At 37.5% G+C, this 20,041-nt stretch overlaps 2 protein-coding genes across 2 annotated transcripts in view; one reads left to right on the forward strand and one right to left on the reverse strand.

The window, feature by feature from the left end:
* Nucleotides 1–12,115, forward strand: part of LOC128030304 (E3 ubiquitin-protein ligase znrf2-like) — a 26,538-nt gene extending 14,423 nt beyond the window's left edge. The window contains exons 2-5 of the mRNA XM_052617807.1: nucleotides 755–850; nucleotides 8,633–8,738; nucleotides 8,818–8,900; nucleotides 9,716–12,115. Of these exons, the coding sequence (XP_052473767.1) occupies nucleotides 755–850; nucleotides 8,633–8,738; nucleotides 8,818–8,875 (260 nt within the window). The 3' untranslated portion in view covers nucleotides 8,876–8,900; nucleotides 9,716–12,115. The remainder of the gene's footprint in view (nucleotides 1–754; nucleotides 851–8,632; nucleotides 8,739–8,817; nucleotides 8,901–9,715) is intronic.
* Nucleotides 11,991–19,481, reverse strand: nod1 (nucleotide-binding oligomerization domain containing 1). Its single transcript, XM_052617785.1, has 11 exons — nucleotides 18,173–19,481; nucleotides 17,218–17,392; nucleotides 15,230–17,033; nucleotides 15,048–15,131; nucleotides 14,884–14,967; nucleotides 14,404–14,487; nucleotides 14,176–14,259; nucleotides 13,988–14,071; nucleotides 13,825–13,908; nucleotides 13,529–13,612; nucleotides 11,991–13,069 (listed from the first exon to the last, which is right to left on the reverse strand). Exons 1-11 carry the CDS (start codon nucleotides 18,344–18,346, stop codon nucleotides 12,997–12,999), a joined length of 2,814 nt encoding a protein of 937 aa, XP_052473745.1. The 5' UTR covers nucleotides 18,347–19,481; the 3' UTR covers nucleotides 11,991–12,996.
* Nucleotides 19,482–20,041: the final 560 nt, after the last annotated feature.

The following is a 20,041-nucleotide window of genomic DNA, read 5'->3' on the forward strand; positions in this document are numbered from 1 at the left end:
AATTATTAATAAAAACACTAATAATAATAACAGATTATTATTATGTATTATTATTATTAATAATAATAACACTGAACGGAGCCATGGATAATTTTAAAATGTAAAATAAAACAAGGCAAAATAAAACTAATTTTTTAATCATTAGAATAATGTATTAAATAATAATAATGTTTTTAGTGATGCATAAATATGATTAATATTATATTTGCATTATTTCAGTTAATTGTGCAGTCCTTTATATTTAATATTTAAATTAATATTAATATTGCTAATAATAATAATAATAATAATCATTTAAAGTTAATATGCTAAAATAACTTAGAAAATGTAATTACTGTGGAGCCGCAAAATAAATAAATAAATAAACACATCAAAAGTACTAAAACTTCAAATGAAATTAAATTGATAATCTAATTCAAAATATTTTTTTTAAAAGTCAGAGTAAATGTTTTTCTCTTGTTGTTCTGGAAAACTTTTTTTTTTTTTTTTTTTTTGTAGTCACTCGATTTTCTTTGTTGTTGTTGGAGACATGCTAATGTGTTATTGCATTATTTCCTTAATATTATTCACATTAATAATGAAATCATTTAATTGATTGTTTTTATTTTCAAATAGCTGAAGTAGCTGTAATATATTTTGCTATGGTGTTGAAATGAGTTCCACGAGCTGAAGCTGTGGCCCTAAACTGGACGTCTTTAAAAGACTTCCAGAGACCTGGACTCATGTGGTGGTTTTCCTGATTTTGTCTCCACAGGTTTCAAGTGCCCCGTCTGCTCCAAGTTTATCTCTTCGGATGAAATGGACCTTCATCTGGTCATGTGCTTGACCAAACCTCGAGTGACGTACAACGGTGAGTGTTTGTGTTGAGTGCAGTGCTGATGTGTTTGAGTGTCCAGGTAAAGACAGAAGGGCATCATGTTAGTGTGTAGCTGTGGAGACTCCGTGATTGGCTGCTCTCAGAATCAGAATCCGTGATTGGTTGTGATGCGTTAACATTCAAACGTCTGACACATGCAGCGACGAGCTTTATTTAGTCGCCTGAATGAAAGCTTTGTTGTTCACTGCAGTGAAAGTGCTGAGTTTGTATTTTATGGAGTGTCTAGCAGCTTTAATGTTTACCGTGTCTGTTAGTTCAGGTAATTAACGCGTCTCATGCTGACACACACACACACACACACACTAGGCTACTCATGTCTAATACTAGGTCACGTATGTCTGCGCAGTAAAGATAGTATGTCGCTATATTTCACAGCTTTTTATTATTTGTAAATTTGTGCTTTTTCAGTGGAAGAACTTTAAAGAGTCATTATTTCTTTTTGTTTTTATTTCCTCTAAAGGAAATTATATATTATTATTATTATTATTATTATTTATTAAATCATATTTGTGGGTTTCCTCAAAGGACTTAAGAGTGATATTTATAATAATAATAATGATGATTATTATTAATTGTATTATTTAAAAAATTAATGTGATTTATTAGTAGTGTTAGTATTAAATAGTACATTGAGCATTTAATCAAAAACTTAAATTATTATTATTGTATAATTTTATTATTATATTTGTACATTTCTTTTAAAGGACCTTAAAATGCTATTTTTTATTATTATTATTAAATATGTGCATTTTCTTCAAAAGTAATTTTTATTAGTAGAATTTATATTTATGCATTTGCTCTAAAAGTGGTTATTATTATTAAAATAATTAATTTTCTCTAAAAGGTGGTGGTAGTAGTAATATTTATATTTGTGGTTTTCCTCTTAAAAGAGTGGTATTATTATTATTATTATTATTATTACTATTTATCAAGACGTGGAAAACTCATCTAATGACATGCTCTTTAGGAAACTTAATGAGCTAATTAACATTTCTCTAATTGCAATTAAAACCCATGTTTCTTAATTTCATATCAACGACAAAATGATTGTAAATATTTTAACATTTAATCATATCTGCCCTTCCGGTGACATTTATGAGCAGATTTCATTGGTTTTGTGGCTCTCTATACAGCGTGTAAAGCCCAAACTATTTTACTCTGCAGGTTTTTTATTTATTTATTTATTTAACTGCAAACGTGGCATTGTGTGTGCAATATTGGTTATGATTTTAGTCGAGCCTCTCTGTGTTTCTGAGGGTCCAGCTGGTGTCGTACAGAATCTGTTCAGACATGAGTGTGAGTCTGAATGATTTACTCTTGTCTTGTTTTTAGACGTCGTCAGTTTCCATAAACTCATCAGGACAGAGTCATGCGTGCATCTGGGAAATGAGCCAAACCCAGAGACGAAAGAGTGAAAAATCAGATCTAAAACAACACGAGACTCCTGCCATGGGAAAATCAAGCCTTAGAATAATCACTGACGGCTGGGTTATTCACAAAGTCATAAAATGATTTCAAATATACATTAACTAGGGCTGTCGAGTTTTTCAGTGTTTCAATTAATCACCAATTAATTGCATATCAGTTTTGGCTGAGAAAGTACCCCCAAAAGATCCAGCCATTATTGTGCATTAAAGAGACTTTATAATAAATAAGTGCTCCGGTTCATTGTTCGTCCCGTGACCCGCATGAAGGGGCAGCGTGCAAACACTCGCCGTGTGACAGGAGAACAGGCTCTGAGAAGCCGGGTCGAATCAATAAGAGTCCACTCTGAGTTATCATGAGGATAACGCTCTGTTCAGCTTTAATTAACCCTTCAGCTGACGGAGATTCTGACCAGTGTTTCTGTGCCACTGAATCAGAGCTGACAGCGTCTCAAGCCGCATTGTGTGAACATAAATTATCTCATGAAACAAATCCTACAGTTATAAAAGCTCTTAGTTATAAATGTTTGAGTTATCACTGTTGAAAATGATTCATTTGATTGAATCAGTTCGTTTGGTCCTTTAAACGATTCACAAGTGTAGCTGTTCTTCACAGTTTCTACTCGTTTTTTTTTTTTTTTTATGCATCTACTTATTTTTGGAAATCCATAGTGTATATATAAAGTAATGGTCATTTCTTTTTATATAAATGATAAATACAAAATTTGTTAGAAATAATTTATCCATGTTAATATTTTTTAAGTAAATTATTTCAGGCACAAACTTTTTAGAATTTAATATAGGTTATATAATATATTTATGCATCTTATTTTCATCCAAATGTTTTATCTGCTGCTGTTCATCGTTGTTTCTTCTTGGTTACTAAAATAGTGTTTTATGTAAGATTAAGTTGCATACATAAGTGTGTTTTATTTAATGTAGAGTCAAATTAACTGATTTCAAAGTCAAAAAAGAAATTTAATGTGGTTAATGTTAATATAATATTGTAACATCTTCAAGATTTAGATACATTTATTAGAGCTGGACGATGATATAGTTACATTTTGCAAATGATACAAGCCTGTTTTTATGCAGACAATGTTAGTTATATATTTAAAGAGCTGGGTGTTGGTAGTTATTTTGTGACTGGCTTTTATTAATTCTATTCAGTAAAAACGTGTTTGTCCCTCGGAGGCTCCAGAAAGAGCAGATTCAGGCTGTTTTCTGTGTGTTTTCTCGCAGATGTTTAATCAGAAAGTGATGGTTTGTCACATGTTTGTGTGATTGCGTGCTGCGTTTGAGGATGAGGTTTATCAGCAGATGAAGCGCTCCGGATGAACAGAGAGATAGAGAGAGAGAGCAGTAATCGATACTCATCTTTCTCGTAGATGCAGACCACAGAAAGAAAACAGACTCGATGCTGAGGGTTGATTTTACTTGCTCTTCTCTATCTCTTATTTAAAGGCTGATCAGATTTAGAGCGAAAGCAGTAATGTTTCTTAGGAACCAGTGCTGATGTCTCGAGTGTTACAGGCTCATTTATGAATAATGAGGATTTAAATGTCACTAAACTTTACAAAATGGCCCTAAAAATCACTCTTCTCATGAATGTAATGCATTTATATTAGTATTTATCCATTTAGCAGGTGATTTTATTCAAAGCAACTTATTTAATGAGGAAAACAAGCAATTGATGTAAAAAAAAAAAAAGCATGAAGGCTATAAATTGAACCGTGAAATCTTTTACAATGATTAAAATATTTGTAAACACTTTAGTATAGAGGCCAGTTCTCACTATTAACTAGTTTATTAGTGCTTATAAAGCACATATTCTGCATGACCATGTTCTACATCTCTAATCAACTACCTTACTAACTATTAATAAGCAGCAAATTAGGAGTTTTTTTAGCCAAATCGTTTGTTGATGGTGAGAATTGGACCTTAAGAGAGACACTGTCACCAGCGAGTCTTGATTAAACGAGGCCTGTTTACACCGTCAGCAACAAACCAAGACATAAACCTCACGAACCGATGTTTCCAGGGGGTTCAGATGGATTTAACTTGATGTGGATGTTGTTGATTGTGTGTGTGATGTGTCTTGAACCATGTGTATGGAGGGTATGGATTGGCTTGCGTGTGTGTGTGTGTGTGTGTGTGTGTGTTTGCAGCAGTTCATGTCTCTGCTGGTGTTCTCCATGGCTCTGTTTGTTCCTGTCACTCTCTAAAGGTCACGACACCACAGCTGAGTCCTGCTCACACACACACACACACACACACATACATGCTAGGGGTGGCTTTTTCATGGTTCGGTTTGTTTGACGGTTTTAGAGTCACGGTTTCGGTGTGGTTGGGTATGTGCTGTTTATGGAGAGACTACGGTATACTTTTAATCGAGCAGTGAGTGATTTGTTTGTTGTTGCTGTTGGATTAATATAAAGACTGTCACTTTAAGAGAATGCAGGCCTAGCTCAGCCGGCTCTGTCTGCTGTAGGATACTTACCAAGACGGGCATTTTGATATAATTGTTGTGTGAATGTGTCCATTTAAACACAATACTTCAGAGAGAGCTTATATTTGCGTGCTTTCTGAGGCGCGGGTTTGCGTGCTTCGGATGAGCGCATGCATAAATCTTCTCACTGCGCACAAGCTGGCGTCATCTGGCTCTTAATGTTTAATCTGACAAACCTTAAATGAGCAAGAGTGCAGGGTTTGTCCAGGGTTTGTTTTTTCTTTTCTTTTTTCTCATCGCTGTTGTTGTAATGTCTGGGAATCCAGAATGCTCATCCATCAACAGAATCGTATATTAGCTGAACCTTGTTTGTTTTAGGTGCTATTTATAGCAAACCATATTACAGGTGCTTTTTCAGATTTAAGTTGAACCACAGTTCCAGCGTGTGCCGAACTGTGTGTGGAGAACTGAACTGTTCAGTTTTTGTTTTTTCAGTGAACTGTGCCACCCCTAATACACACACAAACACACAGACACGCTTAGACACACAAACACACACTTGGTGCACAAATACACTTACACACACGCTTACACACACAGAAACACACACACGGCATGTTGCCTCTTTTTTTTTACTTTTTTTTTATTTTAATTTTTTATTATTTTTTTGCTCAAGTTTAAGGCAGTAAACAAAATACTACCATGATCTACAAATTCTAATTATATATGTATGACATCACTACAATGAATAAAATATTTTCATTTAAAATGAATTTTGCTGGTAAATATGCTTAATTTTTATGAAACTAATGTCTTAATTATCCCATTTTCTTTTGGATTTTGCATCCTTTCCCATTAGATTTTGAGAGAATATGACCCAGACACATTAACGACAGGTTTCATGAGCTTCATCCCAGAATGCTCTCATGCATTTAAAATATATACTTGTAAACTGTACAGAATATAATATCATAATCATTCTGAAACATGAGCCAGATTAGTTCTGGAAGGTGAGATGGATTGGCCCAGTCAGGCCCGCTCTGCTCTTGTTTTGCTGTTCTCCATGTGTTCCCAGTGCTCACATGTGGTCAGTCGCTCAGAGTCCACGCGCCGCTGTTATCTGCCGTCTCATGTGACCCGGCCGCAGCGGGACGCTTCATCTGATATTATGTAACAGGGTCGCAGATGTCACGGCCTTGAGCTTTAGCGACGTTCCCGCTGACATTCAGCTTACTCAGCAGAACAGCCTTAATATCACAGCAATACTGCAGTTCTGTACTTTACATGTGCCATTTACATCGAATTTACCTAAATGTAGATCCAAATGAATCAATAATAGTCAGAGTAGATAGATCTCAGATCATTGAGATTTCTGTGCTCCGTTATCAAAGATTCAGTCTGCCGTCAGAATTCAGTTTAAAATCTCTTCTGAAATGCATGCAAGACAGATCTTTAAAAAGACAACATCCAATCACATGCTTCACCTTTAAGAGTTTAGGGTGTGTGTAAATGTCACTGTCCTGATAGATGAGCTCTGTTTATTTAGAAAAGCAGCACTGAGGCACAGATGACCACCGTTCATGCTAGAGATCTCGCATTCGTTTGATTAGAGAGCCTGTGCTGGTCAGTTTCCCCGGCTCTGAGATACAGCTGGAAGACTTTTTTCTTAGTACAGCGTCTTAAAACATGCATGGCATGAAGAGCCAGAGTCTGTTTGTTCATTTAATTCAACAATTAAAACCGAATTCGATATTTAAAAAAAAAAAAAAAAACATTTAAAAATTATTTGTTAGGTGGTCATCAGGGTGTTGTGGTGGGTTTTCAGGGTATTACGTGCTCATTAGGGTGTTTTGGTTGTAATGTTGTGTGGTTGCCAGGGTGTTTTGTGGGTGGTTACAGGGTGTCGTGTGGTTGCTAGGGTGTTGTGGGTGGTTACAGGGTGTCGTGTGGTTGCTAGGGTGTTGTGGGTGGTTACAGGGTGTCGTGGGTGGTTACAGGGTGGTGTGAGGTTGCTAGTGTGTTGTGGGTGGTTGCTAGGGTGTTTTGGTTGTAATGTTGTGTGGTTGCCAGGGTGTTTTGTGGGTGGTTACAGGGTGTTGTGGGTGGTTACAGGGTGTCGTGTGGTTGCTAGGGTGTTGTGGGTGGTTACAGGGTGTTGTGGGTGGTTACAGGGTGTCGTGTGGTTGCTAGGGTGTTGTGGGTGGTTACAGGGTGTTGTACGGTTGCCAGGGTGTTGTGGGTGGTTACAGGGTGTCGTGTGGTTGTCAGGGTGTCGTGTGGTTGTTAGGGTGTTGTGGGTGGTTGTTAGGGTGTTGTGGGTGGTTGCTAGGGTGTTGTGTGGTTGCTAGGGTGTTGTGTGGTTGCTAGGGTGTCGTGTGGCTGTTAGGGTGTTGTGGGTGGTTGCTAGGGTGTTGTGGGTGGTTGCTAGGGTGTTGTGTGGTTGCTAGGGTGTTGTGGGTGGTTGCTAGGGTGTCGTGTGGTTGCTAGGGTGTCGTGTGGTTGCTAGGGTGTCGTGTGGTTGCTAGGGTGTTGTGTGGTTGTTAGGGTGTTGTGGGTGGTTGCTAGGGTGTCGTGTGGTTGCTAGGGTGTCGTGTGGTTGCTAGGGTGTTGTGGGTGGTTACAGGGTGTTGTGTGGTTGCTAGGGTGTTGTGGGTGGTTGTCAGGGTGTCATGTGGTTGTTAGGGTGTTGTGGGTGGTTGCTAGGGTGTTGTGTGGTTGCTAGGGTGTTGTGGGTGGTTGCTAGGGTGTTGTGTGGTTGCTAGGGTGTTGTGTGGTTGCTAGGGTGTCATGTGGTTGCTAGGGTGTTGTGGGTGGTTGCTAGGGTGTTGTGGGTAGGAGAAGGAGGTGTCAGTTCACCTCACTCTGCCAACAAACACTGGCTGCTGACTTACTGATCTTAAGATATCAGCCCTTTGCTGTTTTTCAGCATGAAATCAAACTTGATCTTATTTACTTAATTCTCAGTGCATGTTACAGAAAAGTTTTGTCTTGATCATCTATAATCACCTTTGAAATATATATTTTTAACCACCTTCATACAAACACTTTTCAGCATCCAGTTACTTCACTGAGGCTGAAGCTGTTTTTCTTCTACAGTATGTTTCTAGTTGAATATCTGGTAGTTTTGATCAGGAATCAATCAGAGGAAGCTGCTCTTCTGATGGTCAGAAATACAGATCTTCAGCGCCACCTTCTGCTCATTCATAAAATATACTTTTTTCATTCATGAAACAAGTTCAATTCTGTGTAAATATTATGTTTATATCATTTACTTTTTTTATTCATATTTTGGGTTTTCATGAATGAGACCCATGCTGCGTTTATCAAGTGTGACTTTAATTTTATTTACAGGTTCAGTTGAGGTCTATATAGTACAACATATACTACCATGAGTAAATACATTACAATTAAAAATCAATTTAAATAATACATTTATTGAGAATGTGATGAAGATTTTTCAGGACTATTACACACGTTTTTCCTCTTAACTGTAAAGTATTTATGCTGTGATATTCATTGTACTGCTCTTAAATTATGCTGATGTCAATTTTAAAAATCATTGTATTCCAGTAATAAAAATCATCGCTGAGAATAATAAAGACAGGAAAAGTCGGCATACATTTAATGTCAGTGCAACAGATGCTAGCATGATGAATCAATAATTTGTTGAAAACTTAAGTTATCTCTTTATTTATTTATAAAATTCAATTATCAACTAATGCTATGAAATTGAATTTTTTTTTTTTTTTCGGGTGTCACATGACTGAAAAAATCTTGTGCGTTCTTTGACGATCCTGATTCATGAATTACCCGCAGCTTCTGCAGATTTTGTTTCCGCGCTCCGAATCTATGGCTGATTTGGGTTCTTGGTTGTTTTCTCAGAGGACGTCCTGGCGAAGGACACCGGAGAATGTGCAATATGTCTGGAGGAGCTGGTGCAGGGAGACACCATCGCACGCCTGCCCTGCCTCTGCATCTATCACAAAGGGTAAAGCTGCTAACATACGTGTTTGTGTGTGTGTGTGTGTGTGTGTGTGTGTCGTGCAGTAACTCTGCTTCTCTTCCAGCTGTATTGACGAGTGGTTTGAAGTGAACCGATCGTGTCCTGAACATCCTTCAGATTAGCAGCGCCTCTCTCACCTTTGCACAGGTAACACACGGGAATAATGCAAGTGCATTTAAATCAAAACTGACAGTTATAAAATTAAAGTCCTCTTTATTGTTCGTGATTCATGAGCATGTTACAGAACATTTAATATAATGTCACAGGTTAAATGCATTGCAGATGCATATTGCACGAGTCATTTTCATGATATTATGCAAACATGCTACTATATGCTGAAACAGTGTCATGTTATCTTACAGCATGCACATATTATTTTAAGGAAATACACTGAAATTGAATAGGGTGAAAAAAATAACTAATAGATATCAGATGAGTTGATTACAAATCACAAACATTTTTTGTATGAGGATTTTTCTGAAATGTTTTATTTAAATATGCAAGCAAAGCATTATCTAATTAAACGTGCACTATGTTGCATATATTTCCAGAAGGTGAATCTGAACATTGGATAAATCTAGGTTCAAGATTCCAGTTTGATTTTGTCGACACATTAAAGGTTTTTCCAGAACCTGGATTTGTATTATTTTTTTGTTTTTTATCACTGTGTAAATCAGAAAATACTGTCAGCAGCCAGAAAACAAACACATTTGCAACATGTTTTTATGAATTTGTTTAAAGATCAGGTGAATAATGTGAACGAACCCTTCAGAATATAAGAGGGGGGAAAGAAAATCATTTTGCAAGATATGCATTTTAGATGTTTTCCAACTCATACGAAATGGCACATTATGGAAAGCCAAATGGCTCAAAATCTCAAAACATTGCATTAAAATCAGTGTTTTTGGCTTTAAATCATGCTGATGCTCTCTTAATCATTATGTTTTGTTTCATGTCTCTAGCCTCCTGGTCGTGAGAAGCACCACAATGTGAACTCATTCCTTCTCAAAGACTCTGTGACTTTGGTCTCTTCTCGTAGCAAGGCCCTACGTAGTCGCCATATATAAACCCTAGTGTGCCAAAACTCATTCAGGGAAACTCTTTCCTCATCGCAGTCCATCGGAAACCCCAACAGGTGTCGAGATTCTCTCCTCCGTCGCACAGTTGTCCAATCAGGATCTAGCAGGAGTTCATTTCATTGGCTGTCTCTGATTGGCCGGACTCAGGGTCAGCTGACTGTGTGGATTATATATGGGACGACCGGGTTGATTGTTCTGTTCAATGGGACTGTGTCTCTTAGTGCCTTAATTTTCAGATTGCAAGAGCCGAAGCGACGGCTGCGTTTGGGATGTTCTTCAGAGGAAGGGGCTCTGTGGACTCGGAGAAACACGCCTGGATGTGATGGGACGTGAGCCCTGATTCGGGTCGCCCCTGAACTATACTGAGCCATTATTTCTCTGTCTCTCGCTTCGTGGATGGTGAAATATCCCGTGCATCTCGAGTCTCGGATCAAGATTCACGTGACGTCTGCACCGTCTCAAGATCAGTTTTGCATCACGTTTTATTTGTTGAGACAAATCTGGGCCTTAATTCAACACACCACTGACTTCTGTCTCTCTATGTGGAGTGATTCTCATCAAAACATGTCAAAATCAGAAGAATAAAAAATCCAAAATTATATTTTGCATGAAGAAAATGAAGATTAATAAAATGCAATTTATTTTTATTAAGATCTGAATTATTTTAATGGCAGTGCTACAAATACTACCATGATGAGCTAATACATTGCAATTTAAATAATAAATAATATATACAATTTTAATGATACATTGATATTCACTGGGGCGATATATATATATATATATATATATATATATATATATATATACACACACACACACAATATTTTATTATTATATAAATTAAATGGCTGAACAAAAAATACTATACTGGTGAATAAATACATTACAAATTTCCAAATAAATACTACCAAATTTTATTTTTTTTATTTAGATTTTTCACAATTATACACATTTTTACTCCTTCAGTATAGTTATTTATGCACTGATTAATTATACTGCTCTTTAAAAAAAAAAAACATTATCAAAATAATAATTGTCAAAATCATTGTATTCCACTAATAGAAATCATGTCTGAGAAAAATAAAATACAGCTCAAAATAAATATTTCCATTTAAATTAGCATAAATTTAAAGGAATTACAAATACTACTGTGATGAATAAATACACTACAATTGAAATAATTAAAATTAATTTTTTAGGATTTAGATTTTATTTTATTTTTTATTTTAATTTTTTCAGAATTGCACATTTTCCCCCTTCGTTACAAGTATTTATACACCATGATTCATGATATTTATTGTTGCTTTTAATTTATACTTGTTTAAAAAAAAAAAATCACTGTATTCCAGTTCTAAAAGTCATCACTGGGAATAATAAATAATAATAAAATGACTCAAAAGTTAAATTTAAAATCAGAATAATTTTAATGGCAGTACAAATATGCACATAATGTAATTTTCAATACATCATTAATTAATGATCATATAATTTATTGGCAAATTTAAAAAAATAAGTACTAAAATGCACTTCTTTTTCTTTATGTAAAATATAATTTTAATAATTTCTTTTGATATTGTGATGAAAAATGACATTTCTAGACAGGTTTTGTTAAGACCCAAGTAAACTCTTAACCTTAACTCAAGTCTAAAGTCTCAGTCTTAAGTAAAGCTCAAGCGGTTGAGTTATTACAGTCGTCGAAAGTGCCACAACAGCTTTAAAATGCTGCTAATCGTGTTTGTTGATGGAAATGAGAAGCAGTTTCAATGTGAGGTTCATTTCTGCAGGTTTTCTGGACACGTGAGAAGATATATGACATGCTGCATCGGAAACACCACTATTTTTAAAAAGCCTTATCAGATATTAGATCATTTGCACTGTTTCTTTTATGAGATATCATTAGGTGACAATTTGCTGCTTTATGCACACGTCTGTTTCCAGCAGATCTGAATCTGATGCTTCCGACCGGATCAGAGCTTTCGATGCACACGGTTTGTTTAATTTGCCACCGAATTATTAGCTCCTCGTTTCTCATCCTTGCAGCAGTCGAGAGGAACATAACAGCTGGTTACGTAACTTCCTGAAGAGATGCAAAGGAAGCAAACAGAAGCCTGTATGTGATGGATCTCAATGTGAAAGGTTAACACTGGCCACCGGATGATCATAAGGTTTTTATTTTGTAATGATTTAGAAATATTGTGACATTCCATATGTGTAAAAAAAATATATGTACAGAGATAATGAGATTAAAAACCGCTAAATCTTTCGAAGCACAGATCTTTACATACTTGTCTGGATGTCCTTCTGTGTGTGTGTGTGTGAGAGAGAGAGAGATTTATTTGCAATGTTTTTTAATCATCTACTTGACTACAATCACTGAATGCATTAAATGATTTCTCCGATTGATAAAAGCAAATACATGAATTTATAAAATAGATTAAAAATCCTAAACACTTGAAGCCTTTATGTATAACGCATTATAAGACATTCATAATGTGTATTGTAATGCATTATATATTTCCAGAAATAATCGTAACCAAATGCATTTGCAGATTCTTTTCTCATATTCCTGGTTTGTTTGTTGTGTTTCAATGCATTTTACTTTCTGAAAGTGTAACAATGAACAAAATGTATAGTACAATTATTCACGAGATCATGCAGTGCATTAAAAAAATACTTCTAAAATGAAATATATATATAAAAAGTAGGGATGCACCGATATAACACTTCTTTTCCAGAACGAGTCTCATGACATAACTGTATTTTCATTGCATTTATAATATTTAAAAACACTTGGTAGAGAAACCAAATTATATTTTCTGAAATACCAGTTGAAATTAAGTCGTATACGTTTGACGTGTAAAATGTTGTTTATAATGAACGCTCCTAAATTTGTGTTATAATGATGCATGTGCTAATGGAACGAATAGCAACCTCTCCTTACCGTCAAGTAGCTTTTAGTAACTTGTGCATTGATTAACTAACTTGCTTTTGACGTTCCCAGCCGATCTATTAACTATAAAGAGATATTCGCTCTGTAATAAACCTGAAAGTCTTAAATGGGTTTTGCCTTCACAGTGGTTCGTCTGATTCTGAAGTAAACCAGTGTCTGTGGCATTACACCAACTTCCTTTTCTCAAATCACGTGTTTTTAATGTTTCTTCTCAGTGGAAGCGAAGCCGCTTGTCGCCCTCATAGAGTCGTTCTTCTTCTTCAGAAACCCGGCTTCCTTTAATGCTGTGAACGAACCAGAAAATGTGGAAATGTGTAAAAACTGGAAGACCTGATCTGCTCACGTAAGGTTAGTTAAAAGGGAGAACTAGGGCTCTGTTCCGAAACCTAGTGAGCTGCCTAGTAAGACACCTCATTAGGGAGCGATTTGGATCGATCTGCATTAGCAGTGACACTCAATTCAATAGAGTTTGCAAGTTGATGTGATGAAATACATTGCACACCCCAATACTCTGTAAAATAGTTGATTTGTGCTGTATTATGCATAGCATTTCATCACTACTTTTCTTTGACATGTCCACCAACTTTGGTGGAGCTTGTTGCAATGCATCATGAGATTTGACTTCATTGCAAAGAGTAATGCAATGCTTTAAAATCTGGAGAAACTGAATAATCTTCTATTACAGCTTTTATGCCATTAAAATGATGCAAATTCTAGTTTTTGGATCAAGTCGCAGATCTTACTTGACTTCCTTCAGTGTAGTGTTGTTAGTCAGGCCTTCAGACATCTCTTTGGCTCCATGAATGGTGAACTCGTTTTCTATTAGCCTATAGAGAGTTGAATGGATTATTATTATCATACATAGCTGTTCATCAAAATGATAAACGATATCCTTAAGCAATGTATGCAAGATGCAGCAAAAATATTGCACTTGTTTATGCACAAAGTGAATGCTATAAACTTTACATTTATGGCAAAATTAGCATGCACCATATGTAAATTAGATATTACTGAAATAATGAGGAATAATCGCTCGTACATCAGATGCGTCAGAGCAGAGTTGGATCTAAAGGCATCGGCAAAGTCTGACGCTGCATCATCAGAGATTTTATTCTGTATCAACCTGAAACATAACCACATTGAATGAGAATGAAAATCTTTTTATTTTCACATGCATGAGAAAATATGAAACTCAGTCGTACCAGAAGATGTGAAGGCTTTTGTTTTCCTTCAGTGCTTTTGCCAGACTTCTTCCACCGTGAGACGTTATGCCATTGGCGGAGAGACTAAACGGCATTGAAATGATCAATCTCAGATTGCTCGCTCTTTATCTGACCGTTGGATTTCTCATAAAGGACACAGGAGATTAATTTGATGATGCAAGTCTTACCTGAGATTGGTGAGGCTTGGGTGATTCTTCAAAGCCTCTGCAAACGCTTCTGCGCCCTCGTCACCGATGGTGTTTCCCCACATTCTGCAAGCAATTAAATTTAGTTTCACCAAACCTTTACCATAGTTTTGGATCATTTCTGAAAAAATTCAGTTTAAAACGGGAATTCCAATGAAAAAACATGCATAAAAAAGAGCAGTGTTTAAATGCTCCTGTACATGTTCTTACCCTACATCAAAGATAGATTTGCTCTTGTGAATTGCACTGGCGAGGTATTTCCCGCCCACACCTGTGATGTTGTTGCAGCCAAGCCTATGGGAGGCACAAACGAATATACACAATTAATCTAACGTGACAACTGATGAATTATGCATCTATATATCCTGCGAAAACAGGTCGTTTTTAAAGTGTGCATCGTCTGGAAAGTATTGCAAACTATTTTTAATTCCATCGATAAAACCATGCACACACCAGAGTAATGTTTTATAAGCTGACGTCAAATCAACACACACTTGCAATTCAATGACAGGTTCAAAAGTCCAAATGTTGACTGCGTGGTCTTGTCAGTAAATATTTTTCAGAGCAATGGATTTTTAAAACCGAAGATGTGCATGCATACGAAATCAAATGCAGCATGTCCTCTTATCACAGGGAATGATATTAGTTAAAGATTCTTCTATTGGCATCATGCAATGACGAGATACCTACTTAACGACCTTCAAGTGTGGACATTCTTCAATGATCTTCGCTACGAGTTTGGCTCCAACATCTGTGATGTAGTTTTTGTAAAGCCTGAAAGTGCAAAGAAAAGGGGATTGAATGCAGTCGATATAAAACCCAACGACACAATGAAGATGAACGGATGAACGCACCCCAAGACCTTAATGACTTTGTGTCTGATAAGTTCCTCTGCCAGAACCTCAATACTGCTGTCCGTCAGCTGATTCACGCAAAATCTGGAAAACAAAGGCGGGACTTAATTTGTTGTAGTAATTCATTTAGTTTTGAGTAGTTCTAGTTTGGGGAAAGCCAACCCCTGTCTTGCTTTTCTTACCGTATTACGGTCATTTTGCTGAAGGAGGGTCTCAGTTGCTTCACGCCGTAATCGTTGATGTTGTTATTGTCCATGTCGACCCCCAGGTGTTTCCTACGGTGGTGGAGGACAAAGTTCAACGCACTGCAGTCGGCCGAGTAAATGTTACAGAAGGCGATCTTAATGTAATCCGCCGATATGCCGTTGGCCGTCATCTTTGCAATGTCCTCGCTGTTCGTCTCAAATATGCACCGCAGCATCCACAAGAAGTTCGGCATTGCATGCACCTTGTCGCCATCAATGTCTGTGGATGGATATCGAGGAAGGCCTTTAAGATGCGTCCTCACGCTGTTGGACAGATACGACTTGAGCATCTTGCGCTTCTGTTTCAATGACGCCGGAGGAACGAGATGCTCCAGGAGTGCGGCGTTGGGTTTGGACAAGAGGCCACACAAGAATAAATTGGTGAACTGGAAGTTGGTTTGAAAAGGGTCTTTATCTCTAGGTCTCGACTTTCCCAAGCAAGGCAAGCAGGAGAAATGCGACGACCTCTTGTATTCGCATTTGGAGAAGAAACTTAGAATGGACTCCGGAGTGATTTTGGAGTCCAGCACCAATGCAAACGCCGCTAGGAAGGCCTGGAGGGTCTCGTGGAGAAACTCGAAGGTTGCCGAGCCTCCGCATCCATCGTAATGAGAAGCAGGCCTCAGAAACCCAAACTGAAGGACTTCATCTTCTAATCCACAGGATGTCACTTCCTCCATGCTGAACACGAGTCCTCCTCGTTGGAGACCGTTCAACGCCAGTCGAGCGAAGGCCGCAAGCTTACGCTCTCCAGCTTTAAAAGTCTCCGCAGGACACCGCGTGCTCCCTTTTAAAAGACCAGGACGTGCAGTCGAGTGTCCAAGAAAGACCTCGGAAAGAAGCAAGAAGACGTTTGTGAGCGTAATGCAAGAATCCGGCAACTCAAAGTTGTCATACACCGAATGGAGATGCTTGAAGCTCTTGAGGATGATCCAGCTGAACAACGGGACGGAGCAAAGACCGCAGAGATGAGGGTTGGCGTCCAGTTGATCGGTCACCATTGACCGGTGTTCCTTCTCTGGGAAATGCAAAGCTGTGTACCTCTTCAGGTGTTCAGGGGAGAATCCCTTCAAATAGACTTTCTTCCAGATCACTCTGCTTTGGATCTCGGTGCCACTTCGTGCAGTGAGAATCTTCCGGGAACCTTTGAGCAACTTTCCGCAAAGCAGATTCATGAGAAGCAAAAGTGGACGGGTCTTCTCCTCCGGGGAAACCGTTTCCGGCACGTTGTCCAAATCGAAATCCGTTTGGATTTCATCGTAGCCGTCAAAGGTGAAGAGCACCGTCTCCGGGAACCGCAAGATGTAGGTGAAGACCTCGTTATCGACGTCGCCGTCCGGATAGCAGTTGTGTTTAAAGATCAGATCCTTCAGCGAGATCTCGTCGGTCTCCTTAAAGGCGCTGAACATCCTGCATCGGAACTTGAAGAAGAACTTGGCGTGGGTTTTCAGCTGCCTTCTGGACCACAGATTCTGGAGTTTCTGAAGAACGATGGATTTGCCTACGCCAGCGTCGCCGGTGATGAAGATTGTCTCGGCGTGCGGATTGAAGACTCCCTGGTCTCCCAAAAGCTCGTCCAGACTCTGTAAGTATCCTAAACTCTCGCCTCTATCGTTCAGGAGCTCCATCTGAGTGTCCGTGTAAAGATCCTCCAGCGGCGTCTCCTCGCTCTTCGAGTACGACGTGATGAACTGAGTGTCTCTTCCCAGCTCATATCGGAGCTTCTCGCAGTACTTGCTAACTGCAAAAACATTAGGTGGAATATTCTCATTAAATATTCAAGCATAGTGTCCTACAGTATGGCATGCCAAAAAAAAATCTGACTAAAACTTTTTTTTTTTTATTATGAACATTGATCTGGACCATTCTTTTCATGGTTTCCATAATTGCAAAATATTATGTCATTTTTAAATTAAACTACTCACTCGGGTCTGTGTTCACCACTGGTAGGACACTAATGGTGTCTAATGGCGTGTACTGAATTTCTTCAAACCAAGGCCGCAGATCAATGTAAGCGTCGTAGGCTTCATGAAGAACGTGTACGAAATACGCAGAGCACTCCTCTCCTTTACTCTGAACCAGCTCCAAGATCTTGCGAACCTGCGTGTCCAAAAAATGAGGCGAGTTGATTAACTGTGAAATATATATTGTGTATTTATGTAAAACATAAAATTGTACATTTAACAGAAGATATTTTAAGACCAAAGCTAGACCAAAGAAAGACCAAAACGAGTTGTGTGTCAAGATTTTTGACTAACCTCTATTAACCTATATTTACAAAAAAATAAATAAAGAAATCAGCTTCTAGAATTTGGAAAAACTAGGATATGGAAGTAGCTTCTGATCACACTCCAATTTATTTATTGTTTTCCAATGCAAATATCAGTTGTTGTTGTTGTTGTTGTTAACCAAGATACATTTACTTGAGAAACAAAAAAACTAACACATCTGCGCACAGCCTTATAGAAATCAGCTTAACTGAAAGAGACAAAAACAAGGTTTTCTGACCACATTGGCGAATATTAGTTCTTGTTTTAAGCTTAAACTCGCTTCATTTGGACCAGTTTCTCGGAAAAACCAAAGTTAATGTAACTTGATCTAAGAATATGGAAATCAAGTTTAAAAAAAATAAAAATACAGTGGAAGATATTCAATGTTAGCAATGCAATACATTTAATGCCACGACTATGAATTTAAAAGACTTTCTGTTCTTTTTAAGGATTTGTGGAAGGTAAAGTAAATTCATATATTTCTTATATAAGCTAAGTTTTTAGAACAGGTTTGTAGCATGGTACAGAGATGGTTGTAAGCTACTTGATATATGTAATAACCCCAGAAGATGTATGAATATGCCTGTCTTTAGGTGGATTATTGCTGTACCTGGTCAGTTCTGGTGCTGCTGCGGTGAATGATCTCGATGTCTTCGGTGCAGATGAAGCCGTTCATCTGGAGATTGTCCAGAATGCATTGCGTGTTCTTCACCCGCTCCACCAGCAGCTCTCTGTGTGAAGTCAGCAGCTTCAGGTGAGAGCCCTCACTCTTGTAAGAGCCCATCTCACAGCAGGACACAGAACCTGCTCAACACCACACCATCAGCCCTAGTGAAGATGCATCCAGCCCGGGCGCTTCACCGACGGGCGGCCGGGAGTCGGGTCAGCGTCGGTGTCCGAGGACAGAAATCAGCGGGAATCAAGCGAGAGCGAGATATTACCATATGTTATATTTTAATGAATTTTAAGCCATTTTCGACATGAAAACAGAAAACGAAAGCGTCGGAATCTGGGGAGGAGTGACCGAATGCAGTTCGCCTGGTTCCGCACCTTCCATGTCAACTAGGAAGTGAAACCAACATGAAATCTGACCCGGATTGGTGAAAACACCCTGGATATGATCGTTTCTGCCGTGCAAAGCTTTTTTGAGTGCGAGGTCAGAGAAATAAAACAATTCAACGAGCCTGCAGTTAAAGTCGGTGATGCATTTCAACTTCTTTTGAATTAAACATTAACATGAAACAATTCCAATAAAACACCACATTTAACGTCCAACAAACAGAATCTTGTCTTAATGTTGTTTAAAAGCTATCCCCCTGATAGCACACGTACAGCACGTCTATTTAACGTCGCATTTACATCTGCAAGAGTATTTATTAAGGTGTTTGCTCAAATACACGTTGAGATGTTTGGGCAATCTTTAACAGACATCTTGCAGACGTAAACGTGTGCTTTCTGAGATATGACTTTTAACAACATTAAATAGTTGTGAAAGTCGTTTCCTTGAAAGGTTGTGAGCCAGATAGCACAGATATGTGTCTGCAAGAGGTCTGTTAAAGATTGCTTCATCTGGAAAACATCTGCTGTGTACTGACGTCTTTAAGACGCATTCTAAATCACAAACATCTTCTAGACATCTTCTGAACGTCGTATTGACATCTGATAGGAAACGTCTTATTGATGTAATGCAGATGAGCAAATACTCTTAAAACAATACGTCTTGTAGACGTCATATAGACGTCTCTGTGATGTCCATGTGCTGTAAGGGATAAGTGTTAAGACAAATCAGTTATGGAGTAGCTTAATGGGACTCGATAAAATTTTCAAAACATTTTTTTTTGTTTTTTGTAATCTTTAAATAACTTTCTAAACACAAAAACATTTGTGGACATTTTAGCATTCTTAGAATTATTTATATATATAAACATTTACATAATGTTATATTTTGGGTGATAAAGTTAGAAGAATTTAGTCATAAACGTTTTTGTAGCCTTAAAGTAAAGTTATAAACATAACATGAAAACTGGACATTGTAGCATTATAATTAAATATATAAGAAAAACATTATACACAACTTTGACATTTTATATTTTAGGCGATAAATGACTTTACTTTCCATTTTGAGGATGTTTTCTTTGGATTGTTTGACTACTTAGAATAGAATATAGGAAAATATAATTTAATTTGTGTTTCCAGCAAGCTAATCTCTCATATGCCTACATACAAATGTCTCTAAACCTATTTTCTTAAGAATTTTTTATTTTTGTTTACTTTTATTTTAGTTTTTATTACTGTACAACCTTAATGGTGTAATGTTCTCTACTCTTATATATATATATATATATATTTTTTTTTTATCAGTAATCTGGGCTCCCAAGTCCCGATTTGGGTGGGGTACGTTTCCCAAAAGCATAGTTGCTAACCTGGTTGGCAATCGGAAATTTATTGCAACCAACAAAGGCGCTAACTTAGTTAGCAA

The sequence above is a fragment of the Carassius gibelio genome, chromosome A16 (assembly GCF_023724105.1).
Source record: "Carassius gibelio isolate Cgi1373 ecotype wild population from Czech Republic chromosome A16, carGib1.2-hapl.c, whole genome shotgun sequence".
NCBI classification, from domain to species: domain Eukaryota; kingdom Metazoa; phylum Chordata; class Actinopteri; order Cypriniformes; family Cyprinidae; genus Carassius; species Carassius gibelio.

Bases quoted from the DNA above. Each gene is read 5' to 3' on its own strand.
- nod1 (XM_052617785.1), bottom strand. From the start codon at position 18,346: ATGGGCTCTTACAAGAGTGAGGGCTCTCACCTGAAGCTGCTGACTTCA. The intron at 17,393-18,172 runs GTACAGCAATAA...TTGGACACGCAG, and splicing joins GCAGCACCAGAACTGACCAG to GTTCGCAAGATCTTGGAGCT. The intron at 15,132-15,229 runs GTAAGAAAAGCA...TTTGTTTTCCAG, and splicing joins AGCAAAATGACCGTAATACG to ATTTTGCGTGAATCAGCTGA.